The sequence below is a fragment of the Bos taurus genome, chromosome 18 (assembly GCF_002263795.3).
Source record: "Bos taurus isolate L1 Dominette 01449 registration number 42190680 breed Hereford chromosome 18, ARS-UCD2.0, whole genome shotgun sequence".
NCBI classification, from domain to species: Eukaryota; Metazoa; Chordata; class Mammalia; order Artiodactyla; family Bovidae; genus Bos; species Bos taurus.
In genome coordinates, this window is record NC_037345.1 from 24,668,594 (window position 1) to 24,696,358 (window position 27,765).

Below are 27,765 nucleotides of genomic sequence, written 5' to 3' on the forward strand. Positions count from 1 at the left end.
TTAAATGAGGCAATGCCTGCCACCCTTTTGGTCCACAGTGCTTGCATATTGTAAGGTGGCACCCTGAATCTGTGTAGAGAACAGTGGTCAGGAGTCAGGAACCTGCATTCTGGTCAAAACTGACCCTCTATAACTCTGCGTGACCCCAGCGCTCTGATGAGGTTGACTTTGGGAATCTCTAGATCCCTCCTAGTTGTAATTCTCTTGGAATCAGTACAGCCATAGTTGTTGCCTCCAAAATCAAATTGCAGTATAAGATAGGGGATGAAACTCAGAAGTTAGGGAACTAAGTACTTAATTCCCTTAAGCCTTAATTCTGTCCTGTATAGAATGGCAGTAATAATATCCATTTCATACAGTTGTAGGTAGGTTAATTAAAGCAATGTATGTAAAGCACTTAGCACAGTGAAAGCCATGATAATAATAACAAAACAGTAAATATTACATGGTTGTATAATATTAATATGATCACTCATAAATAATTTAAATAATTAATTTCCTCCAGCTGGAAGGAGCTGAACTTCTAAAGCTTAACTCATGACACTTAATTTCATGACAATCATTGAAAGTAAAGGAAAATATTGCAATGTAACTACCCCAAACTTAGAATAAAAATATAATGTTCTTTGATGTTGATAATGCTAAATTAGCATGCAGAGACCTCACTGTACACAAATGGTGAGAGAATCTAGCCTGAACTCTTTCTGGGTTCCCTAACCCCCTGTCCAGTTCTGGAGAACCAGTGATAATCCCTGGATTATCAAGGCATGGTTTGGGAGCAAGAGGCTTGCAGGGTCAACTGCCAGTCAGCTAGGAGACCCTGACTCTGAGGGTTAGGTGGCTGTCGGCTGGAACAATGGGGACCCTGGGCCTCAGAACATTGTTCTGGCAGGCTGGCCAGACTGATTCAACACAAGGGAATGGCAGGGTCCCAAAGGGCAGCAAGAGAAGGAAAACCCCAATATATAGATATTTTTCAAATCTCTGCTTGTGTTATATTTGCTGTTGTTTAATTCAAAGTGAAAGTGTTAGTCGCTCAGTCATGTCCCACTCTTTTCGACCTCATCAGCTGTAGCCTGCTGGGCTCCTCTGTCCATGGACTTCTCCAGGCAAGAATACTGGAGTGGGTTACCATTTTCTTCTCCAGGGGATCTTCTTGACCCAGGGATCAAACCGGCATCTCTTGCATCTCCTGCATTGGCAGGCGGGTTCTTTACCATCTGAGCCACCAGGGAAGCCCACAAAGTAAATCACATGGCCAACCTCTGAGTCACTGTAGAAGAGTCAATGCCATAGTTGTGGATATGGGTAGATATGGACAAAATCTACCACTAATCTACTGGGGCCCCTTCCCACTCCTTACCCCCTCCTTCTGATAGGGGCTCAAACACTTGTTCTCCTTTGATGTGGCCCTGCAACTTCCTGGGGTTAGATGTCATGGTTTGAAGCTCAAAGTGGGAGGGTAGGATGAAAACCCTCAAGGCTAGGGGAGGAGTATGCTAGGGCCTATGAGCTCCCTGCAGAGGAGGCTTGAAGCCTTTGCTCCAACAACTATGAGTACAATGGTTTAACTTTAATAGAAACTACCATTCAGTTGTACAAAGTGCTTTTTGCTATTTTAACTCTTCCCAGCAATGTATACTCTGCATCCTTGCCAATACTTAGATTTTTTTTATTTTTAGCATTTTGGGTGGTAACTATACTGTGGTTTTAATTACATTACCCTGAAGGTTAATGATATTGAACACCCTTTTATGTGCTTATTAACTATTTGGATAGATTCTTTCATAAAATGTCTATTCATTTTTTCAGATTTTTTTGATCTGTGTACAGTTGATTTGCAATGTTCTGTTACCTTCTGCTGTACAGTAAAGTGAGTCAGTTATATATATACATACATCTACTCTTTTTTGGATTGTATTCCCATATAGGTCATTACAGAGTATTGAATAGAGTACCCTGTGCTATTCAGTCGATTGTTAGTTACCTTGTGTAATAGTGTGTATGTCAGTCCCAATCTCCCAATTTATCCCTCCCTCCACCTTTGTAACTACAAATTTTTTTTCTACATCTATAACCCTATTTCTGTTTTGTAAATAAATTCATATGTACCATTTTTTTAGATTCCACATAGAAGTTTTGTCCATTTTTAATTAGATGATTTGTCTTTTTATCATTGAACTGTGGGAATGCTTATATATTCCAGATATGATTTATCAGATACATGTATTGTGAATGCTTTCTCCCAGTCTGTGGCTTGTCTTTTCACTTTCTTAATGATATCTCTTGATGAGCAGTTTTGTATGTGTGCTAAGTCACTTCAGTCATGTCTGACTCTTTGTGACCCTGCGGACTGCAGCCTGTCAGGTACCTCTGTCCATGGGATTCTCCAGGCAAGAATACTGAAGTGGGTTGTCATTTCCCTCTCCAGGGGATCTTCCTGACCCAGGAATCAATCAAACCCGTGTTTTCTGAATTGTCTGAGTCTGCCAGTAGCATATTCTTTCCTGAATATGTGTTTATTTCATTTTCATCCTTGAAGGGTATTTTCCCTAGATAAAGAATTTTAGAATGACAATGTTTTTCTTTCATCATTTTGTTATCTTTTGCCTTCCATTCATTCTAATGAGACTAGCTATCATTCTTATTGCTTTCCTTTGAAATCCAATATGTATTTTATTCTCTGGCTGTTGGAAAGACTTTTTTTAAGTTTTGGTTTTCAGCAGTTGATTGTGATGTGCCAAGCTGTAGGTTTCTTTGTGTGTATTTACCCTGTTTTAGATTTGTTAGGATTCTTAGATATGTGGGTTGATGTCTTCCATCAGTTTTGCAGCCAGTATGTCTTCAAATATCTCTGCTGGGTTTGAATTATTCCAGGCCACATTTGTGTAAAACTCCCTTTTAACTATCAAATTGAATAGGAAAACACATTTATAATTTTAAATTTAACATTTGTTAAAGACTTGCTCTGTCTGGCTCTAAGCTGGTCATTGATGTGTAAAAGGTAAATCTAATGTGTCCCTGACCTCATGCAGTTCATACCCTGATAAGAGAGGTAGCTCTGAGGTTATAGTAAGATCTGAAAGTCATTGAATGAAAAGGTGACTGAATCCCCAGGAAGAAGGGCTCTGCAAAATTATGACAAGTATATACTGTGACAGTTTCCGTAGTTCTTCTCCTATGGCTATGTACTTGGGTGACTGTGTCAGCAAACAGTTTCAGGACTGTTGGACACAAAGTTTGAATTGTCTTTAATATCTGGAGACCCAGAGTGTCATCATGATCCCATTATTAGAGTGGGGACCTATATAGGGACAAATAATAAATGGAATCTCAGCTAAATTTTAGCTCATAATGGGCCCACTAGATCAGTAGACTCCTACCCAGTGATCATTTCTCCAGTACCCAAGTGCATAAATTGGGATTGATATACTTGGCAATTGGAGTAGTCCCTCATATTGGGTTCATGGTTTATGGAGTTAGAGCTGTCACAACGGGAAGGCCAAATGGAAACCTCTGTCCTGCCAGAATCCAGGAGGTCCCCATCCCATGGCCAAAACAAGAAATATAAAACAGTACTGTGTCCTTGGGGAGGGATATGACATAGACCAATGCCACCATTAAGGACCTAAAAGATAAAAGGATGTTAGTTCCTCTCACATATCCATTTAATTCACCTGTTTAGCACCTGTAGAAATTGAATGGAACCTGGAGAATGACTGATGTCTACAGCAGACTTAACCAAGTAGTAACTCTGATCATGGGGCTTCCCAGGTGGCACTAGTGGTAAGGAACCCACCTGCCAATGCAGGAGACTTAAAAGACGCTGGTTTGATCCCTGGGTCAGGAAGATCCCCTGGAGGAGGGCGTGGCAACCCACTCCAGTATTCTTGTCTGAAAAATCCCTATGGACAGAGGAGCCCGGCAGGCTATAGTCCATAGTGAAGCAAAGAATCAGACACGACTGAAGTGACTCAGCATGCATGCACACCACCCTGACCATAGCTGCTGTGCTAAATGTGGTATCCTTGCCATTAAATGTGGTATCCTTGCCACTAATAAGGCCTCTGCTATAAGGTACATAGCCATTGATTTAGAAAATGCAGTCTTTCCTATTCCAATTTAGGAAGAAGATCAGAAATAGTTCACATTCACATGGGATGAGTAATATTCATCTGCAAGGCTGTCTCCCACTGTCTGTCATAATATAGTCCAAAAACATCTAGACTGCCAGGTATTCCACAGAATATCACACTCTCCCATTAAATTGACAACGTCATGCTGAGTGGACAGGATGATCAAGGGGTGACTAGCATTCTGGAGGCCTTAGGATCCAGAGGGCAGGAGATAAATCCTATGGAAATTCAGAGAGTAGACACTTCATTGAAGGTTTTAGGAATCTAGTGATTAGGACCATATGAGAATCTCCCTTTAAAAATAAAAGACAAATCTATGCAAATTGAAATTCCTATCAAAAAGAAGAAAGTTAGGCCTCCTTGGGTTCTGTAGGTACCAAATTTTACACCGAGGCATAATGCTTTGCTCCAAATACCAGGTGAAACATAAAGAGACCTGCTGTTTGAGTGACAGGATCTGCCAGGCCTTATAGTGTTGGAGCTGTCAGAGTCAGGAAAAGATGCACTCTGTGGAGTCTATGTCAAGCTCCAGTGGGATAATCATGATACAGTTCCCTGGAATTCTGGAATAAGGCCATTGCCAACTCCAGCAGAGAATTACATGCCCTGTGAGAAGCATCTCCTGGTATGTTACTGGTCCTGGTAGAGAAGAAATGCTAGATCCTGGGCACTGAGTGCCCATGACTCTGAAACTTTCCATTGTGAACTGGATCCTGGCTACAGTTTTCTTTAGGGAAGGACTTAGAAGTTGCTTACAGGTAGTGGCATTGCATAATTCTTCCATAAGAGGACCCAGAAGACTTTATTCAAGATATTGTGATTTTTCATTGTTATGGCTTACATAAAACTTCTGCTCACCAGCTCTTGACTTTTTCTGGTTTTAAAAGTTAAATAATGTTCAAATTGGCTGTCCACCTATCTTACTTCTAGGAATACCATGGTCTATTACTCACTGTCATAGATCTTCATGGGATGAGGCAACCTGGTTGCCACTATCTTTGCTGCCCATTAAGGTAATTATTTCTGCCTTATCTGTAGTGGTTAAGTAGCACTACCTGGCCTCTGCTTTTCCTGACTCATTCCCACGGAATCTGAATAAAGCCCATTTTCATGGTAGAATTGACTACCGTCAACCCTGATCTAACAAGGACTGTCACCATCTGGCTTCTCAAAGATGCTGGTGGCCTCTACACTAGTGCATTTCTTGTTGCCTTTGTGAAGAGAGTTCCTGGGTTCTCTTAGTAAAGATCATTAGGTGGTGGTTTCCCTCGTATTAGGAAATAAATGTATTCTAACAGACCTACAGTCCCTAGTTTTCTGATCTCTTCATCAAGATTCTGCCATGGCAATTCTAGCAGTTCCATCTCTTTTACTATAGGCTGTCAATGTGTCCAAGCTTCAAGGAGCCATTCCTGAAGCATGCTAGACCAGCCTGAGGCATTCTTTCAGGACAATAAATCCTAAATCATGAGCATGTGCTTTTGTGTTAATCAGTTCCCTCCCACACAGACTTATGTTTTGCCCCATGCCTCAGGTCCACCACCCTCAAGAGTCACTCCCACATATGTTTTTCTCATTCCTGCTGCTGCTGCTAAGTCGCTTCAGTCGTGTCTGACTCTTTGCGACCCCATAGACAGCAGCCCGCTAGGCTCCTCTGTCCCTGGGGTTCTCCAGGCAAGAATACTGGAGTGGGTTGCCATTTCCTTCTCCAATGCATGAAAGTGAAAAGTGAAAGTGAAGTCATTCAGTCGTGCCCAACTCTTAGCGACCCCATGGACTGCAGCCTACCGGGCTCCTCCGTCCATGAGATTTTCCAGGCAAGAGTACTGGAGTGGGTTGCCATTGCCTTCTCCGTTCTCATTCCTACCAGGACGTATTAGCCGTGTCATGCAATTAATTCAGTAAGAAGTCCATTTCCTCCCAGAGAAGGAACTGTATTTTCTTGTTTAGGCTGCAACCTGTCCCTGGTTATTAACTTGGGGCAATGCATGAAGTCAGGTGATCTTTATGAGGAAAAGCATTTTCATAGGAGACACACGTCATAGATCACATCTGCTCTCTTCTAGTGAGGAGAGAGCTGCTCCTGCTAGTTTGGAGAGTTTAAGAGAATCTGGGTGCTCATTTCTCAAATGCATACCTCCAAATGTCTCCGTTCCATGTCTCAGGGTCTTAATCATTCTTTATATGGGACCTCACTTTAGCATCAATAAACTGTGGAAAATTCTGAAAGAGATGGGAATACCAGACCACCTGACTTGCCTCTTGAGAAACCTGTATGCAGGTCAGGAAGCAACAGTTAGAACTGGACATGGAACAACAGACTGGTTCCAAATAGGAAAAGGAGTACGTCAAGGCTGTATATTGTCACCCTGCTTATTTAACTTATATGCAGAGTACATCATGAGAAACGCTGCACTAGAAGAAGCACCAGCTGGAATCAAGATTGCCAGGAGAAATATCAAATAACCTCAGATATGCAGATGATACCACCCTTATGGCAGAAAGTGAAGAGGAACTCAAAAGCCTCTTAATGAAAGTGAAAGTGGAGAGTGAAAAAGTTGGCTTAAAGCTCAACATTCAGAAAACGAAGATCATGGCATCCGGTCCCATCACTTCATGGGAAATAGATGGGGAAACAGTGGAAACAGTGTCAGACTTTATTTTTTTTGGGCTCCAAAATCACTGCAGATGGTAATTGCAGCCATGAAATTAAAAGACGCTTACTCCTTGGAAGGAAAGTTATGACCAACCTAGATAGCATATTCAAAAGCAGAGATATTACTTTGCCAACAAAGGTCCATCTAGTCAAGGCTATGGTTTTTCCAGTGGTCATGTATAGATGTGAGAGTTGGACTGTGAAGAAAGCTGAGCGCCGAAGAATTGATGCTTTTGCACTGTGGTGTTGGAGAAGACTCTTGCGAGTCCCTTGGACTGCAAGGAGATCCAACCAGTCCATCCTAAAGGAGACCAGTCCTGGGTGTTCATTGGAAGGACTGATGCTGAGGCTGAAACTCCAATACTTTGGCCACCTCATGCGAAGAGTTGACTCATTGGAAAAGACCCTGATGCTGGGATGGATTGGGGGCAGGAGGAGAAGGGGAACAACAGAGGATGAGATGGCTGGATGGCATCACCAACTCGATGCACATGAGTTTGAGTGAACTCCAGGAGTTGGTGATGGACAGGGAGGCCTGGCGTGCTTCGATTCATGGAGTTGCAGAGTCGGACATGACTGAGCGACTGAACTAAACTGAACTGACCTTTAGCATAGGAGATCTTCCATGGCTGTATATTCAACCTCCTTTGTAGCTCTCTCACTCTTGTGGTTAAATTTTGAGAATAACTTTCAGCATGATCTAACTATGGTTCCAGGAGAGAAGGTATCTTTCAGAGCTGAAAGAGCCTTCTAATTTTCGTGGCATACTCTGTTAATAGCTGAGCTTGTCATTTTCTTTAAGATTTCCAAGAAGCTTCAAAGCTAGCCCAAACCACAATCCTTATCATTATCATTGCCTCTATGCTGCTGCTAGAGGCACTTCGGTCATGTCCAACTCTTTGCAACCCCATGACCTGTAGTCCACCAGGTTCCTCTGTCCATGGGATTCTCCAGGCAAGAATACTAGAATGAGTTTCCATTCCTTCTCCAGGAGATTTTCCCAACCCAGGGATCGAACCCATATCACTTGGTTCTCCTGCATTGGCAGGTGGGTTCTTTACCACTAGAGCCACCTGGGAAGCCCATTGCCTCCATAACTTAGAGTTAATCCATATATCAGTGCTGTCCCTCCAGCTGGAGAGAGTCTTAATGACATGATGTTGTCAGACTGGAGTGATCCAGTTACAGAATCCCACTGAGGGTCTCCTTCCTAGGCCCCCCTCTAGGGCTAGTTGACTTAGTTTTGTCCCCTGAGAGTAGAACCTGAGACACACAGGGGGGGAAACCACAAGATAAGTATGTATTACTAAAACTGCTGCTGTGACCAAGGAGAACCCAATTTCTCCAGGACTTCCTGCTACCTGAGCAGGATACAGAACATCTCCAGAGGCTGGAGCACAGGGTTACTCCTGGGGGGGTTAACCATCCTATAATTCCAGTCTCACTTGAACAAAGACAAACGGGAACAGAAAATAGAAAGTCATGTGGCCCATTGAGGCTTCAAGTGGCATTCTGTCTGCAAGGTGAGGCTGAGCGTGCATAGAACTGTCCACTGAAGCTAAGACTTAAACCAGAAGTGTGCTGAGGTTTAGTGACCAAGTGATGAGTGACGTCATCATCATTGTCATTGTTATCCTCCTCATCATCATTATTTGTGGCTAAACCAGCTGTAGAACAAGGGCAGAGTTATTTATATATATATATAAATCAGGGGTCTTCAGCCTCTGGGAGCCAATGCCTGATGATCTGAGGTAGAGCTGATGTGATAAGAATAGAAATAAAGTGCATGATAAGCGTAACGTGTTTGAATCATACCTAAACCACCCCCCTCCCAGCCCTGTTCCATGGAAAAATTGTCATACACAAAGCCAATCCCAGTGCCAAAAAGGTTGGGGACCACTGTTATAAGTAATATAATGAGAAACCTACAGAATATATAGGAGGAAAGGAAAAATGAATCTCACATTTGATAATAAAGAGGTCTATATAAAGGAGATGGTATTTCCATGGGATCTTAAAAGACAAATAGGGTGTTCATTGGAAGGACTGATACTGAAGCTGAAACTCCAATACTTTGGCCACCTCATGCAAAGAGTTGACTCATTGGAAAAGACCCTGATGCTGGGAGGGATTGGGGGCAGGAGGAGAAGGGAACGACAGAGGATGAGATGGCTGGATGGCATCACCAACTCGATGGACATGAGTTTGGGTGAACTCCGGGAGTTGGTGATGGACAGGGAGGCCTGGCGTGCTGTGATTCATGGGGTCGCAAAGAGTCAGACACGACTGAGTGACTGAACTGAACTGACTGAGGATTTCATCAGGTGAAGTCAAGGCAAAACATCCAGGAGAGGAAACTATAATTAACAAAGACCATATACACCCATGGTGTACAGTGATGGAGTACAGTGATGAGTATAGTTATGGGGCTGTAGTGATGGCATGTTTTTATGGGGTTGTTGGGATGGGGTGCAATGAGGCATCTCTCTGGGATGGCAGTATTTGGGTTTCACATGAATGTGAAGTGGGTTTGAAGAAAGATTGAAAGAAGGAAACTCTAAAGGTCCAGCTCTGGGTCCATGTGGGAAAACAGAGGCATTGCCTGCTGACCTGATTCCATCCCCAGACCATCCTCCCTTTGTTTTGTCAACCTGCGGGCCAGTCTCCACTTTGAGGCCACAGGGTTGCTCTGATGCCTTCAGGGTTCCTTCAGTCTCCCATTATGAGAGTCGGAAAGTGTGCTTTTGATCTCCACTTGCATCTATCAGCAGGGGTGGTTGAGCGCATGCTTTACGCCATGCCTCGGACTGGGGTCCTCTCTCATTTTTGGTTTCTCCCTCAGGGGTTGTAGCAGAGCAATCTAGAGAACAGTGAGAGCCCATTGAAGTCCTGTGTCTCTCTGGGGCCATCCAGGCCACTGGTCTGTGCTACTGATGGGGACATCAAGGTCCTAGGAGGTGATGTCAAGTGATTAGTCAGCCTCCGAGAAGATTATGTGATTTTTCATAGATCAAGAACTGCAGAAGTCAGCCATCCTTCCAGAATCTTACTTCTGTTCCTCATTTCTTACTCCATCCTCTCTAAATGGCAAAGCCTGCAGCTTGGAAGCAGGAAATCTGGGCTCAAGTCCCAGCTATGCTGCCTTTCAGCCTTGTGATATTTGACAATTCATCCTACCTTGCAAAACTTCAGCTTCCTCATCTACAGAATGGCAATCATTGCATTAAATTAGAGAATGGCTGCAAAGCATTCAGCCTGGGATCTGACACCTACAAAGCATTCCATACATGAAAACTAGTACCATTGTTTCTTGACATATATTAGTGTCTCCCAGAGTGGAGTTCCTGAGCACTAGGGGACAGGCGACCTAGACGGAACAGGAAATAGAAGATATATGGTTAGGAAGCCATATCCTCCACAATTCTCTTTCAATAATGGTTTTGCAGAAAAGATAGACTCAGTTTGCATGTTTCATATATACATACATGTAAGATATACATACATATATAAAATAAAATATATGTTTATCTATCTTATTAATAAGAGATATATATGCATATTGTTGTTGTTTAGTCACTAAGTCATATCCTACTCTTCGCCACCCTATGGACTATAGCCTGCCAGGCTTCTCTGTTCATGGGATTTCCCAGGCAAGAATACTGGAATGGGTTGTCATTTCCTTCTCCAGAGGATCTTCCCAACCCAGGGATCAAACCCATCTCTTGCATTGCAGGTGGATTCCTTACTGCTGAGCCACCATATATATCTGGTTAATTTTTCTTTATAACAAAGAGAGAACACCCTTGTCCCTCTGGTTAATGGGAGAAAATTACACTGTGTTTAATCTGGTAAACTCAGTCCTATTCAATACTTTAAAGTCTCTTTAAGTAACATAAACTTTTTTCATGGAGAAGGAAATGGCAGCCCACTCCAGTGTTCTTGCCTGGAGGGTCCCATGGACAGAGGAGACTGGCAGGCTACAGTCCATGGGGTCACAAAGAGTCAGACATGACTTCACCACTGAGCACATACACATATTGCTAACACAACATTATAAATCTACTGTACTTCAATTAAAAAAATAAATAAGCTTTAAAAAGTAATTTTTTCAAATGAATGTGTGGCCTCTCAGACTGGCTTCCTAGCTTCCCTCCTCCTCTCCAAGGTGCAATCTGGCTGTATGAATTGGGGAAAGGCAATGGCACCCCACTCCAGTACTTTTGCCTGGAGAATCCCATGGACAGAGGAGCCTGGCAGGCTGCAGTCCATGGGGTTGCTAGAGTCGGACACGACTGAGCGACTTCACTTTCACTTTTCACTTTCGTGCATTAGAGAAGGAAATGGCAACCCACTCCAGTGTTCTTGCCTGGAGAATCCCAGGGACAGGGAAGCCTGGTGGACTGCCGTCTATGGGGTCGCACAGAGTCGGACACGACTGAAGCGACTTAGCAGCAGTAGCAGCAGCATATGAGTAGAAGGGCAGAAGGAGCCTGGAGCCATTTGTAAACATCTTCTTGTGATTTCCACGGCAATTTCCCTCTGCACCAGGTTTCTGGGAGGATGACGAATTTTAACGTGGTAGGCTAGTGATCTGTCCTCTTGTCTTGATCAAAACCAGTGGTCCTCCCCTGCTAACTCAGCCCTCACTTTAGCTCTGACCAGCACTCAGCACTGTGCTCCGCCCAGGTCAAGTTGTGGTTCCACTTTGTTTTCAAGCCTAGAAAGCACCTCTGTGGGCCTCTTGCCCTCTTCCCCCTCCAGCTCATGGCCAGGCTCTCAATCACCTCTGAGTTCCCTTCAAGATTTTATCTGGGGTCCTTCCAAGGAACAGCAGATGTGAGGGAAGTGGGAGCATCACCTGTGATTTGTCTGTCCTCTTTTATTTTGTTGTGCCGCTGCAGTCTGGTTCAGTGGTGTGGACACACCGGAGGCAGCCTCCTCCTCCTGAAGAGCCAAGCTTGCTTTGGTACCCTCCCACCTCTCATACCTCCCACTTTGGGACGTAAGTCTAGGAGAGGGACTCAGAGCAACTTGTGTCAATGCCTGCCTTCCCTATCTCGGTTTCCGTCTCCTTCCCAAGGTCCACAGTGTAGAGGGGACCAAGACTCTCCTCTTGGTCCTATTTTGAGATGCTCTACATCACACCCTTTGGCTTCACATAATGGTTGCCAGGAGAAGGGGGAATGATTTTGCAGTATGGGAATGCAAGACATACTGGTTTACTCTTTCTAAAATACTATCCCTATTGTATTAGATATTAATGATTTCTTTGATAATTAACAGTTTTCAAGGTCAATTTAAAGAAAAATATCAAGTGAATTGATAGTAAAGTTAGTAGTGGGAATGATACAAATTGTAAAGTTAGGAGGTCAATGGCCGAGTTGGGGAAACACCGGGATACATGGTAAAAGCTGTGATACATACATGGGTAGAAAAGACCGTAAGGCAGTCATGTACACAACTCATTAACAAGCAGGACGGGTGGAAAAAGCAGAGCATTCAGTTGTTCAGGAGAACCTAGGAAAGCTTCTTGAAAGAGGCGGCCATTGAACTGGACTTTAAAGGATAAGAAGCTAGAGACGAAAGACTTTCAAATGTGTGTGCGGAGATGTGACAATAGCAAGAGTACAAGTGAAGACACTTTTAAAACTGTTGAATGAGTACTGGTATAAGGTGTTAATATTATTTCTGATTCGATGGAGGGACAGAATTGTAGGGCAACAAGACTCTTTCTGGAGGCAGTGAGGGAGGGCCAGAGCCGGCAGATAGTCTAAGAAGGCTCAAGATTATAGACAAAATGGACATTTCAGACACTGGGTGGGAAGGCCAGGGGAGATGCCATTCTGAGCTGGCAAAGTTTATGCCTCAGAGTCAATCACTTATCCAATCAGCAGCCTTCTTCCTCTCCTCGGAAACTTCTCTGCCTTTCCACCCTGCTCTGGGTTCTTCTGGCATCACAGGCAGGAATGGAAACCTCATTTGTACTGGGGTCTCTAGAATTTGTAATCCTTAAATGTCTTCTCAATTCTCATAACATGGGAGACCGAGGCCTGGAGAAAAAGGTTTAGATTCTGATCTAGGAAACACTACTGACCACCTACTATACAGTCCGGGCATACACTAAATGCTTTGATGTCTAAAATGCTATAGTTCTCTTGAACCTATTACAACAAACAAAACATGAATTAAGATATTTGTAGGGACTTCCCTGGTGGTCCAGTAATTAGGAATTCATCTTGCAATTCAGGGGACAGAGGTTCAACAAAAGTTTATGGAGCACCTGATGAGCAAAGTACATCAGGCAGCCCCTTGCTCTGACCTTGAGGATGACCTTACCTGCTAGTGCAGAGTTCTGTATCTGGCTCATAACTCCCCTGTCTCTTTTAGGAGCTGACTATTCTAGGAAACTTCCCTTGCTTCTCAAACCCACTATTGCTGTTGTTAAATTCCTTCTCTGTATCTCCAGAGGGTGGGGCAGAATAACGTACTTTTCAACAAGTGCCCCTGATAATTCTGACCCCACTGGCCCAGCCCCAAATATTTGGGAAGCTCTATCCTGAGTCCTGAACCCTACGTGAGGTATGGAGCCTGTGAGGGGCAGGATGGTGATAGTCCTGGGTTCTGAAATGGATCATCCATGACCCACCAGTACTGCAACAAGAATCCAGAATGCTGATGACTGGTCCCAACAGAATGGCTTATAATAATTTCACTCCCTAGGTTTGTCTCTTTATATTTACTGTGGGGAGCCTGGATCTAGATTAGGATTGCAGAGTCTTCATCCACACACAACTCGAGCCAGTAGAAATGCTTTGGGGCTCATGTGGTGATTTTTTTTTTAAATTGAGGCCACATTTAAGAATTGAGAAGTATCATAGACTTCTAGTTTGGCCAACCTACATTATCATGAACTAAAAGTTTACTGGAGTGGAGTAGTCATTGCCCCTTTAAACAGAGCATGTGCTGTCTGGTTTTCCACAGTCCCTACCATTCCCTATTGTCTCTCCTGGCCAGCTTCATTCACTGCTTGTTTGCTGCCTTCCTAGCCTCTGTAGGCATCTGAGTTGAGATGCACCCAAAAGTTCCCAAATGTACTTTCTGCCTCTACCATCCTGTGAATCCAAAGCCTATCAAATTATCTCTAAATGCTCCCCTCCTCCCACCCAACACTGCACTTAAGAGTTAATCATCAGCTTCTTATGTAAATCAGAACAGGAAAGTCTTGCTTGGCCAATTCCTCCGAAAATCTTAGCTATTATTCGTCACTGAGGCTGTGTCCTGTGTCTGCCTGCTCAACACTTGTCTCCTATCAGGAAGTTGTTTCTTGTCCCTGACGGAAGATCCTCGAGGCCAGCTGTGGCCGTGGATGTCCAGAGAGTCAGGCGGGCCAGCCAGATGAGTGGGGAGTGGGTGCACCCAGGCCAGACCCTGATCTGGGCTGTTTGGGTCCTTGCAGCTGCCACCAAGGGTGAGACGCCCAGTGGGAGAGGAGGGCCCTCAGAAGATGGGATAGGGGATTTCCCTGCCTTGGAGGATTTTCCACTGGTGGAAAATGGAAAATGGAGGGTTGTGTAGAACCTCAGGGCACCTGACCCATGTCCTGGTGTTGCTGAGAGCCCCAGGCCAGAGTCTCCTTCTCAGGTGTGTGTAGAGCACAGAAGATCCTGTCCTGTCTTTGGGTTGCTTGAATCTTGGGAGGCTTGGAAGGGCATGGAACGGAGCCTATGTTTCTATAACACCGACTGCTGAGGCAGGACTGTTGCTGTTGAAATGAGTTTAGAACAGGTGATGCCAAGAAATCTGGGCGCTCCTAAGTAAATACCTGGGCAACTAACTTCTCAAGGCTCCATATTTGATGTGGAAACCAAGAAGCTTGCACAGTCTCCATAAGTGTTATCCTTGTACCCCTGGAGGTAAATGAGCTGATTTCAGGAAGCGTAAGATAATTTTTTGTTTTTGTTGCTCTATATGTATTTTCTTGTATACTCAAAAGCATATACCTAAGTCATCAAAGCCACAGTTCCATAGGTGTCATTGTTTAGAATTCCACTAAGTAAAAATTTTTTTTAACTTTACAATATGGTATTGGTTTTGCCATATATCGAAATGAATCTGCCACAGGTATACATGTGTTCCCCATCCCGAACCTTCCTCCCTCCTCCCTCCCCATACCATCCCTCTGGATCGTCCCAGTGCACCAGCCCCAAGCATCCAGTATCGTAGAATTCCACTAAGTAAAATTTTAGAAGCCTATCTCAACTTAATTTTAAGAAAAGAAGAAAGCCAGTAGTCACACAGGTGATACACAGACTTGCCAGCAGTTATGCTGGTGGGTATAAAAATAACTGAAATGTGGGCCAGATTTTATGGGGTCCTAGGATAAAGAATCTGCCTGCAATACTGGAAACCCAGGTTCGATCCCTGGGTTGGGAAGATCCCCTGGAGAAGGGCATGGCAACCCACTCCAGTATTCTTGCCTGGAGAATTCCATGGACAGAGGAGCCTGGCAGGCTACACAGTCCACAGGGTCACAAGGAGATGGACACAACTGAACGACTAACACACTCAGGCTCTGTAAAGGCTGGTGTGTGTTTTTTCCACAGTAAAGAAAAGCTTGTGTGCAGCAGCAGGGAGATGGGTTCCCAACTTACATCTTAGAAAGTTTTGTGGCTTGGTCTATGCTCCTAGGAGACATTCAGTGAATGCTTTGATGAAGATGACTTCTAGGGGAATGTCGAAGGAGCAGTGGACATGGATTCATTGAGAAGGAATCCAGATACTTGCACAGTCTCTGGGTTGAGAAAGAGCTCTCCACCCTGGGAAACTCTGAGTTTGGCTTGTTCCCAGCCTCTTCCCTGCGCCCCTAATTCCTCCCTCTGTGTTTCCTCAGGGCCAGCCACCGCTGATGCACCAGCCAGGCACACCAACCTGGGATGGGTCCAGGGGACGCAAGCTTCTGTTCTGGGAAACGACATGCTCGTGAATGTGTTCCTTGGGGTCCCTTATGCCGCACCCCCTGTAGGGCCCCTGCGATTTGCAAAACCAGAGCCTTTACTGCCCTGGGATGGTTTCCTAAATGCCACGTCCTACCCTAAATTGTAAGAACTGGCTTGGTCCCAGGGGTGGCCTGTGACCTGGGAGTAGGGGCGGCCTGTGACCTGGGAGTAGGGGCAGAACGTTGAGGGGAAGTAAAGGTCATGCAGCCCAGTGGAAAAGGGGGAGGCATTTGTGAGGAGGATGTGGAGGGTCAGATGTGGTTGAGGCTTCTGTGATGGCATGGCTCCCCACCTTGTTTAACATGGCTTCCCACCTGTTTAAACAAGCAGAGTCCCTGGGCTCTCTTCTGAATTCCCTGAATCCCCAGACCTGGGCCTGGGAAACTGCACTGTAAAGAAGCTCTCTAGTGATCTTGAGGACCAGTCAGGCTGGGGAACCATTGTGATGGGCTGACCGAGTCTTTGGGTTACAAGAGGTTATTGATGCATCTCCAGGTGACCTCCACCCCAGGCTTGGTCTCCACCATTGGACTGGATCAGGTCTTTAGAGTGAGAACCATCCCAGATGAATTTTAACTCTAGCAATTCACAAGGTGCCCAATGCAGGGCCTGGCCCATAGTGGGGAATCAATAATTACCTGGGGAATGGATACATGAATGTGTCTCTGTGACCCAGGGGAGCTGGGAGGGCTGATGCCCCCAGACACTGCAAATTTTCCAGGTGAGATGAGCAAGTAGTTCCCAGGTAAATTGTGGAGGTGTCTAGTGCACTGGGTGGGAGGTGAGGCTTGGAAATGCCAAGAATCTTTTTTTTTTTTAAGTGTAAGTTTATTTATTTATTTACTTTTGGCTGTGCTGTGTCTTCATCGCTCCTCGGGCTCTCTCTCGTTCTGGCGAGCAGGGGCTGCTTTCCAGCCCAGTGCACAGGCTTCTCATCACGGTGACTTCTCTTGTGGTAAAGAACAGGCTCTAGGGGTGCAGGCTCTAGGCATGCAGGCTTCAGTAGTTGCAGCACACGAGCTCAGTAGTTGTGGTCCATGGGCCTAGCTGCCCCTCAGCATGTGGAATCTTCCCAGTCCAGGGATCCAACCTGTGGCCCCTGTACTGGCAGGCAGATTCTTGATCACTGGACCACCAGTGAAGTCCACCAAGAATCTTTCAACTCTCAGATTCTGTGAAGCCCTCAGATTGGGCCATGTTTGTTCTTGGCATTGGGGTCCCAGGCAGAAGGAGGACCTTGGTGCCAGAAAACTAAGCCACAGAAGAAAACCCCATGTTGTCCAGACACCTAGGACAATAAGTTGAACCTCATGTGTTCATTCATTCATTCAACTAATATCCACTGAGAACCAACTCAGAAACTGGCTCTCCATTAGGCCCTGAGAGCTTCCCTCAAGGAACCTGCAGACTGGCTGTGGTGTTGAAGACATAAACAATAAGGACAGTTAAAATATGGGGTGACAAGGCAAGCATTAGGGACACAGAGCTGGTCAGTGAGGGAGCCTTGAGGGGAGGCCAGAAATGGCTTTGTTAAAAGCAGTGAGCCCCAATTTCTGATACACAACATACACAGGAAGAAAAAAGCATTTGAAGCAATGATTTTCTGCTGCCTAATCTGTACACTATTCTATTTTAGAAAAACAATGAACATTAATTGAGCACTTACTAGACATATTCACATATATAATCTCACTTAGTCCTACTATGCCTTGGGCTAGGGACTATAAGGTACCAAGGTGACTCACACAGAACCCTAGGCTTTTAGCTGCTCACTAGGAGAGATTCTAGGAAAGAACACAAAATATATACGTGTTTCCAAAGACCTTCCAGGTGGCTCAGTGGTAAAGAATCCACCTGCCAACCCAGGAGACACAGGTTCAATCCCTGGGTTGGGAAGCTCCCCTGGAGAAGGAAATGGCAACCCACTTCAGTATTCTTGCCTGGGAAATCCCACGGACAGAGGAGCCAGGCGGGCTACAGTCCATGGGGTCGCAAACCAGTCTGACACGACTTAGCGACTAAACAATTCCAAGAGCTCTGGTCTAGCTGGAGAAATCTCAGGAGGCTTCTTGGAGGAGGTGACACTTTGACAGCATCTGAAAGAAAGGGAAGAATGTGAACAAGCAGATCTGGGGAGAGAGTAGTCAGGGCAGAGGGACTAGCTTAGGCAAAGGCCTGATTGCAGGAATCTTGCTGCTAGCCTACCTCTGTTGTTTCTGGTAGAAAGGCCTGGGAATGTCCTTTTGTTCCTCTAGAGGCAGAAAAGGGAGTCCCCAAAGCACAACCCTTGATACACAACCCTGTGACCTACTGTCTACAGCTTGGAGAATTGTTGAGCCAGCTTTAGTCTTTACGTGTGTGTGTGTGTGAATTATGGTAATGGGGGTAGGCATGAGTGGGTCCTGGGGGTTCATGGTGTAATTATTCTGCACAATGTGCTTTCTTACTCAGAAACCAGATCAAGGAGAATTATAGCTTGTTTGGGCTTCCCAAGTGGCACCAATGATACAGAATCTGCCTGCCAATGCAGGAGACCCAGAAGATATGGGTTTGATCCCTGGGTTCAGGAAGATCCTCTGGAGGAGGGCATGGCAACCCACTCCAGTATTCTTGCCTGGAGAACCCCATGGACAGAATCCCATGTAAGCCTGGTGGGTTACAGTCCATAGGGTCACAAAGAGTTGGACATAACTTAAGTGACTTAACATGCACAGCTTGTTTGGGCCACCATGGGGGCTGGGGTGTTTTTAAACTTTGTACCAGAGCACTGAATCCCTATTCTGCTCAGGCATAGGCCATCACTAGGCCTCCCTGCTGTCACAAAAGCTGGCCCCTCCGAGGCAGGTCTGCTGACAGCAACTCTGGGGTCTTCTCCTTCCCTTTTCCAAGGTGCTTCCAGAACTCAGAGTGGCTGTTCACAGATCAACACATTCTCAAGGTGCATTACCCCAAATTCAGAGTATCGGAAGACTGCCTGTATCTTAACATCTACGCACCGGCCCATGCAGAAACTGGCTCCAAGCTCCCGGTAAGGCTCACAGCTCCTGCTGTGCTAGGGGCTCCAGTTGCAGGTTCTGGGCCTAGGACCTGGGTGGAGTGTCTGGATATCTGGAATCAAATATAGGCTCCCTTGGGTAAAAAGGAAATGTAATCACTTGACATGTCAATAGCTTTCTTAAAAATCATTCTACTGACAGATTCGCTTTGTCTTCTTTTGTGATTACTTCTTAATGGTTAGTGATTTGACCTCTGATTTTTTATTTTGTTTTGGTTTTCGCCTCTGTTGGGTATTAAATAGTCTGCAAACAGAAAATACCCTGCTTTGAAGGACTCTGATTTTTTTTGGTTTGGAAAATCCTGTTTTTTAAAAAACATTTATGTATTCGTTTATTTTTGGCCATGCTGGGTCTTTGTCGCTGCAAGTGTCTTTCTCTAGTTGCTGTAAGCTGGGGCTTGTCTTGTTGCAGAACATGGGCTCTAGAGTGAGAGCTCAGTAGTTGTGGCACACGGGCTTAGTCACTTCGAGGCATGTGGAATCTTCCCAGACCAGGGATTTAACCAGTGCCCCCTGCATTGGCAGGCATATTCTTATCCTCTGGACCACCCAGGAAGTCTGGGGGACATCCTGTTTTAAAGAAGATAATTGCCTTTTGCAAATTTTTTATTTTCAAATGAAGACAGGTTATAATGAGAAATGTTTCACTTAAGAATGGGAAAGATCTTTGTACAAGTGAGTGTACTTTGCATCTAATTTTGGACCACACCCTCTCTCTCCCCCTTGCCACTGCAACAGAGACTTGCTCTATTGTATCATAACAGCAGCACCTATTGAGGGCTGACTGTGTGCCAGGTACAGTTCATTCTCTCATCTAAGCCCCCACAATAACCCAGTGGGGAGGATTATTGGACCTAGTCTACAGACGCGGAAGCTGAGGACCAGGGAGGGCATAAGCAGCTTGGTCCACATTATACACACAGTAAGCGGCAGATCTGGGTATCAATCCAGTGCTTTGTCCAGTGCTCCTTTACCTCCATGGCTTTCTTCTCTTTCCTACCCCATGAGTTATAGTCACTAATATGACTTTTAAAAGAGAAGAGAAGGGATTTTTTTTTTAATTAAGTATATACATGGTAATATGCATTAAGTATGGGCTTCCCAGGTGGTGCTAGTGGTAAAGAACCTGCCTGCCAACGCAGGAGACTTAATAAGAGACTCAGGTTCGATCCCTGGGTCGGGAAGATCCCTTGAAGAAGGTAATGGTGACCCACTCCAGTATTCTTGCCTGGAGAATCTCATGGACAGGGCAGCCTGGCGGGCTACAGTCCATGGGGTGGCAAAGAGTTGGACATGACTGAAGTGACTTCGCACACATACATTAAGTATATACCTGGTGATAATACCATTTGAATGTTTGATGTTTCCTGGCCCCAATTTTTCTAATTGGTAAAGTAAAACTTCCACACTTTTCTCTTTTTCCCTTCTCTCTTCTCTTCTCTCTGTAAGTAGGATAAACTCTTAGATTAAAACAGTTTAAGTGGCTCTTGGTCTCATATATCGCTTATAGCTATTTCCATTTTTCTGTGGGTCACAAGTTTCATGACATTAAGTTAACACTTTTTGAGCTCTTGAAATATGCCAACATTGTTCCATGAACTTCAGATGAAGAATTTTCTTTAAACGTCATGATAACCTCATAAACGAGACACTTTCATTCTGCACATCTTACAGATGAGAAAAACGAACCTCAGAAAGGTTCAGAAGGCTGCTCAAAGCCACACAACTAGTCAAGGGCAGAGATGGGAATCAAACCCAGGCACTCATATGCCAGAATCCACATACATAACCCTGGGCCTTCTTGAAAAGACAAAACCGCTGAGGCTGTTTGGGAAGGAAAGCGAAACATTCCTATTTCCCTAAAGAAAGAATGTCCCAGCATGCATGAGGGGGGCTGTGGGTGCCTGGTGGGCTGGCTGGAGGGTTCCTTTCCCCTTCCTCAGGTCATGGTGTGGCTCCCTGGCGGCGCCTTCGAGACTGGCTCAGCGTCCATCTTTGATGGGTCCGCCCTGGCTTCCTATGAGGACGTGCTGGTTGTGACCATTCAGTACCGACTAGGAATATTCGGCTTCTTCAAGTGAGTCTCCCCAAGGGATTGACACCCCTGACCCCCGAGGAGCAGCTGGGCACAGCCACAGGGAACTTAGTGCTCGGCAACCTAAGGAGAAATGAGCCTTCAGGGACGCTGAACTAATTTCGCCCAAACTAGTTAGGTTATGTTAGCAGCTGTAACTGATAAACCCCAAGTTTATCTGTTAAACTTAAACTTTCCTTCTCACTCAACTAAAATCCAACCAAGTGTTTCTGACTGACAGGCATTCTTCTCCATGGTCAATCAGGGACACAGGTTCCTTCCATCCCTCCTCTAGGGCCACACCCAGCTTCTCTGCAGTTGGCCAGCAGATGGAGAACAAGCAGGAGAATCATACCAGGGTGGTCTTTCCAGGCCAGCCTGGTGGGGGCGATTATTGCTCTGTTTACATACAATTGGCAGAACTCAGTCATAATAGCCACACTCAACTGCGAGGGAAATGTGCTCCCTGGCAGATGAGGAAACCAGGAGTGTGAGCAGTTCCAAGTGTCTGCCATTGGGCCCCACATCAAGCCTCCTCCATTGCTCACCTAGGAATAATCACTCCATTGATGACTTCCCTCCCCCACCAAGTAATATCAGGCATGTTTCAGTGCTCATGTGAGCCCAACACCATGCCAGGCACTTGCTATGCATTCATTATAACTCACCCTCAGGCTAATTCTATGAGAAACATACTGTTGTTATTCTCATTTTACACTTGAAAAATGGAAGCACAGAGAGGTGAAACAACTTCCCAGAATGGAGCTAGGTCTCTTGGCCACTTCCTTGATACTATTTAGAACATGGCAGAACTCAAGCCCTGGCCAGGATGTGAGCCAAAGGTCAGAAAGTATGGGGAAGGCAGCAAGGAGTCCAGCATGTATCCTGCCCCTGAGAGGCTGTCAGTGTCATGGGGAAAATAACACAGGGACACAAATCCCCGCCAGGCAGGACATCAGTCACGTTCTGAGGATAAGAGGTGCCAGAGCTGCATGTAGAAACAGAGGCGGGAGCTGCAAGAAATCAGCCAGTCTTCCTGAGAGAAGTGGAATTGGAACTAACTGCACCTTAAAGATGGGGTTGGACTTAGGGATGAAGGGTTGGGAGAGAGCACTCTTGGCAACAGGAGCTGCCTGAGCAAAGACTAGGAAGTTGGAAGGAAACATAGTTGGAAGTTGGAAGGAAGTTGGGGCTGGAACAGTATTTGCAAACTGGGCTTTGGGGCATGTAGCACAGGGAGGTGGCTGAGAGGCTGCAGTGGAGGCAGAAAGGACTGAGATCAGACTAATGTCCTGACCAGAGTGCTTACATGTTTAGCAGGTCTGTACATTGGGATTCTGCCTAATGTTCTCTCAACAGAAAGGTTTCCAAAAGTTGTTTATAACATCTGGGTTCTAATAGACAGGTAGATGAGAATATAATAGGAAATGGGTGCGAAAAGGTAGGGCCAGGCCTGATTGGGAAAGACCCTGAATGCCAGGCTGTACATGGTGACTGGTTTTTAGTGGATAAAGAAGGAGGGACCCAGGAGTGCCCTGCAGAGCAACAGAGTGGAAGGTCACTCCAAAGTAGAGTGCAGGCTGGCCCAGGGGTACCTGGGCTTCAGATGGGACATCTGATTGGGGTGCTTCTGTGCAGCCTAGATGCAGGTCATGGGGTGAAGCAGGCTGGTGGCTGAATAACTAGAGGGATTACTAGCATGGATATGGCACTTACTGTGTGCCTGCACCGTCAGTCTTCACAACAGTCATGTGAAGCAGGTACCATTATCAACCCCATTCAGACATGAGAACGTTGAGGCAAAGCAAGTTAAGCGACTTCCTCATGGTCACCCAGATCATAAGTGACCAGATTATGAATCAGGATACACAAAGGGAGGAATGGGAACCAACGTGGGAGCCATGATGGAATGGAGGTGAAATTAGCAGAGTGTGGCTCCTGACCAGATGCAGGGATTGTGGGAGAGAGAAGGTGGAGGTGGGGCCAGCACAGGCATCAGGGACAGACAGAGAGAACCAAGGGGAGGGGCGGTGTGGGGGACTGGAAGATGGAGGAGGAGTAGACTATGATCCCGAGGTCACCCTCATACGTGGTGGGAAGCATACGTGTACTACCCAGCAGCAGGGGCACACGGTTAGGAGAATGGACCCAGATCTGCGACTTTCTAGCTCCTGGGCTAGGGAGTTCACCTCTCTATGCCTCTGCTTCCTGTCTGTGAGACGGAAATGATGAATCCCTCAGTATCCTTAGAACACGCTTGCGGATATCAAGCATGGGAGTGGGCATGACGTGAGTAAATTCTGGCTGCCTAGAAATGCAGCCACTGCCCAAACCACTTCCCAGCAGAGGTGGGGGAACATGGGGTGATGGAATCAGTCTCTCAATATTCCACCCTGAAACCCCCAGCCGGTTCCTCCCTCTGACCACACACAGTGGGGTAGTTCATGAAAATCGCCCTTTTGAGAACAAGGTGGAGAAGGGCGGAGAGAGTACCCACAAGGATGAAGGAGAAAGACCAGCACCACCTACCTCATAGGGTGGGAGGATTATAGGAACTCCAGCTATAAAGCCCTGGGGACAGCATTGTACACGATGCTGCAACAGCTGCTATTATTATCATTATTTTTAATTCAGTCATTCACTTGGAACCCCTGTGCCCAGGGAGGTCTTGCTTCCTGGTGCAGACCAACTCTCAGGAGCAGGACTCTTCTGGAATCCATGGATTCAGGGGAGGCTGTGAACACCCTGAAATTGCACATACCAAATTGTCCATGCACTTTTCTGGGGGTATGGAGCTTTCATCAGATTCTCAAAGAAACCCAAATCCCAACAGAGGGTGAGAATTAAGCCTGGTTCTCCCAGCGACCCCAGGCCTCTGGCTCCCCGCTTTTCTCCAGATGGAGTGGCGGTGCCCTGACACAGCCCACAGCCTCCGCCTCCAACACCTGAGGCTGTGGGAAGCAGACAGTGGCCAGATGAGCGTTCTCACCCTGCCTCTTGTCCACAGCACAGGGGACGAGCATGCGCGGGGGAACTGGGCCTTCATGGATCAGGTGGCTGCTCTGATCTGGGTCCAGGAAAACATTGAGTTCTTCGGTGGGGACCCACGCTGCGTGACCATCTTCGGCGAGTCAGCAGGAGCGATAAGTGTTTCCAGCCTTGTGAGTTTCTTCTCTTTGGGACCTGAAGGAACTTCGGTGGGAGAGGTGACAAAAATTAGGACAATGAGTCATGCACATCTAATTGCTGCTTTCGTGTTGAACAAATGCTCATAAACACATTGTCTCCCTCGAGCCTCACAAATACACGGTGAGTAAGGGGCTTAGTCTCATTTCAAGGGCAAGAAGTGAAGGAGCCAGCACCCCCGTGCCAGAAGGCTTGACCTTCAAGTTCATGAGGAACCTGGGCCTCTGAGAGGTTAGAAGATTTGCCCAAACCTTTGCAGCTAGTCCTTGAAATTCCCAAACCAGGACTTTTTTTCCCTCTAAGTGTAGAACACTTACGGAGAAGGCAATGGCAACCCATTCCAGTACTCTTGCCTAGAAAATCCCATGGACGGAGGAGCCTGGTGGGCTGCAGTCCATGGAGTCACGAAGAGTTGGACATGACTGAGCGACTTCACTTTGACTTTTCACTTTCATGCATTGGAAAAGGAAATGACAACGCACTCCAGTGTTCTTGCCTGGAGAGTCCCAGGGATGGCGGAGCCTGGTGGGCTGCCGTCTATGGGGTTGCACAGAGTCGGACACGACTGAAGTGACTTAGCAAGGTAGAACAACTAAGGAGGCTTCCTGGTAGGTTTTATTTCTTTTATTTTTATTATTTTTAATTTTTTAATTGCTTTAAAATGTGTATTGTTTCTGCCACACAACAACACAAATCAGCCTATGTAGACATGTTTAGCCTCCCTCCACCTCCCTCATCCCACCTCTCTAGGTTGTCACAGAGTGCCAGACTGGGCTCCCTGTGTCGCACAGCAGCCTCCCAGTGGCTGTCTACTGTACACACGGTAGTATATATACACGCCAATGCAGCTTTCTCAGGGCATCACCCCTTCCACCTGTGTCCACAGGTCTGCTCTCTGCATCTGCTTCTCTGTGAAAGTTTTCTCTAAAGAAAGGCTGGCTATTATGTGTGATGGGTGGGAAGCTCCCTGAATAACGTTTCCTGGGCCTCCTGTGTTCTCTCTCCAGATTCTGTCCCCCATGACCAAAGGCTTATTCCACAGAGCCATCATGGAGAGTGGGGTGGCCATCATCCCTTACCTGAAGGCCCCTGATTATGAGAGGAATGATGATGTAGGTATATTGTAAACTCCTCTCCAGCTTCCTGTCTTTGGTCAGGAGAGAATGTGATCAGGTGTCCAGAGACCATCTGCTTGGCTGTCCGTACTGACCATGACTAAAGGATCTGATGTTGGCCCAAGGTGACCCTTCTTGCTTCATGGAAGGTCTGGTTCAACAGGACGTCGGCCCAGGCGCACAATGCACTGTTGCTGGTGTGCTTGCATGTGTGGGGGCGGTGGGCAGGGGCGGTGTAAGCATATGTGATAGTTCTTACGTTTTACCCATTATTCTTTGCTGGTGACATATGACTCAGTTTTCTGTATTATGTATGGCTTATCTGCTTTCTCTACTCTACCTAGCGGAGAAGGCAATGGCACCCTACTCCAGTACTCTTGCCTGGAGAATCCCATGGATGGAGGAGCCTGGAAGGCTGCAGTCCATGGGGTCGCTGAGGGTCGGACATGACTGAGCGATTTCACTTTCCCTTTTCACTTTCATGCATTGGAGAAGGAAATGGCAACCCACTCCAGTGTTCTTGCCTGGAGAATCCCAGGGACGGGGGAGCCTGGTGGGCTGCCGTCCATGGGGTCGCACAGAGTTGGACACGACTGAAGTGACTTAGCAGCACTCTACCTAGAGTGCTATGTTAAGAAAGGTTCTGAGGTTGTTTCCAGCTCAGTGTGAAATAACACTGTTACTGATAAATGCTGTCTGGCATGAGACTGTGAGGGGGAAGTGAAGCATGTGCCCCAGGTATTTGTCATCTATCATCTTGTCTTAGCGCTCTACCCAGATAAGAAGACCTGGAGGCCAAGGTCTCTCTGTATCTTTCATGTCCCAGCATAGTATCTGGTGTGTATTAGAAGATTCTAAATGTTTGCTGAATGAATGAGTTCACAAATGAGCTGATTCACTCGATGAATATTAATTAAGCACTGGACTATGGAGCCATCTCCTGGGTATCATTCACATTAGTGGTGCATTTTTTTAAGCACCTTGTAGAAAATAACAACCAAAAGTGGGAACACAGAGCTGTAATATGATTTTTAAAAATACTCTCAATACACAGAGAATATTGATTTTGGTAGAATGATATATCAAGCTACTTTTAGTTTGTGCGTTTGCCACACACATATTGAGTGCTCTTTGTTTTCCCTGCTGTATTTTAAGACCAATGAGTGTTTAAGTGGAGAAAGCATATACAAACTTAAGACTGTGTGTGTAAGCAGATGTGTGATAGTTCTTACATCTTATCCATTATTCTTTGCTGGTGATATATAACTCAGTCCTCTGTATTATGTATGGCTTATTTACTTAATCTACTTTGGCCACCTGATGCAAAGAGCCAACTCATTGGAAAATACCCTGATGCTGGGAAAGACTGAGGGCAGGAGAAGGGGGTGACAGAAGATAAGATGGTTGGATGGCATCAATCCTTTTTATGATTTTTAACCTGGAACCCATGGAAAGTAGAAGAGGTGGTTCTAGAACCCCTGCAGTTGTATGCAGACTGCATGTGTGTGCGTCTTTCAGGGAGAGCGTCTGTAGCTTCCACTGGATACTCAGAGCATCCATGACTCCCAGAAGAGTAAGGACAACTACTATCAAGAGCCAAGTTCTATATATGTAGGAAGTCCAGGGAGAGAGCAGGAAGGTGTCTAGCAAAGGCTAACTAGGACAGGAAGATGAGGACACTTAGAGTAACAGGAGATTAGAAAAGGAAGGGCTCATGGGCTCTATGGGCTAAAAGGACATCCTGGAAAAGATGGGGCTTGGGCCTCAAGGAATAAATGGAATTGGTAGAGACAGAAAAAGGATGTTCAGGACATGTTCAGATGCTCCAGGTTGGGGTGGCGGTGGGGCTTGAGCGGAGCTGACAGGCTGAAACAGATCCAGCTCAGGTGATTACTAAAGATGGCGAGGAGAGTCAGGCAAGAGAGAAAAGATGATGCAGTGCCAGCCTGTCCTCAGTGTGCGCATTCCATTATGGGCCCGTGGTGAGAGAGGCCACATGCTGGTCTTCGTATATGAAGCAGCAGCCTAGGGCTGGACTGAGGACGTTTTTCAACTCTCATTTTCCTGGAGGCTTTCAGTTCTGTGCACTGACCTATTCCTTCTCCGAAAATAGTTGCAGACAATTGCAAGTATTTGTGACTGCAGCGCGTCGGACTCCATTGCCCTGCTGCAGTGCCTGCGGGCAAAGTCCTCCAAGGAGTTGCTGAGCATCAACCAGGTGAAGAGGGGGGGGAGTTTGGGGACAAGGTTGTCCTTTGAATGGAATCGTAGGCAAATCCTACCTCTCTCTTATTTATTTCAATTCAGAACTTGGACAGATTGGGGTTGGGGATTCCTAGTAATGACTATAAAAAAAGAAATGTGGAATATAGAGCTCTTATAGTTTAATTTAAGGAGATTGACAAGCCAGGGTGCTGCTTAGCTTGGAGAAGACACAACAAAACACCAAGATTGTAACTGTCTCTACATCAGTGAAGGGATCTCACAGGGAAGAGGGTCCACATTTGCTCCACAGGCCACCAGGAGCTAAAGTCAAGATCAAGAGCT

At 45.9% G+C, this 27,765-nt stretch overlaps 1 protein-coding gene across 3 annotated transcripts in view; it reads left to right on the forward strand.

The window, feature by feature from the left end:
- CES5A (carboxylesterase 5A) overlaps positions 1–27,765 on the forward strand; it is a 273,508-nt gene that overhangs the window by 230,970 nt on the left and 14,773 nt on the right. Inside the window, exons 1-7 of one of the 3 annotated variants that reach the window (XM_024978186.2) lie at positions 14,040–14,260; positions 15,683–15,890; positions 18,678–18,816; positions 20,787–20,920; positions 23,925–24,078; positions 25,111–25,215; positions 27,332–27,436. In XM_024978186.2, the coding sequence (XP_024833954.1) occupies positions 14,188–14,260; positions 15,683–15,890; positions 18,678–18,816; positions 20,787–20,920; positions 23,925–24,078; positions 25,111–25,215; positions 27,332–27,436 (918 nt within the window). In that variant the 5' untranslated portion in view covers positions 14,040–14,187. Of the gene's footprint in view, positions 1–14,039; positions 14,261–15,682; positions 15,891–18,677; positions 18,817–20,786; positions 20,921–23,924; positions 24,079–25,110; positions 25,216–27,331; positions 27,437–27,765 lie in introns of those variants that run through there. The other 2 variants (NM_001192359.1, XM_024978187.2) reach the window with 2 other exon arrangements.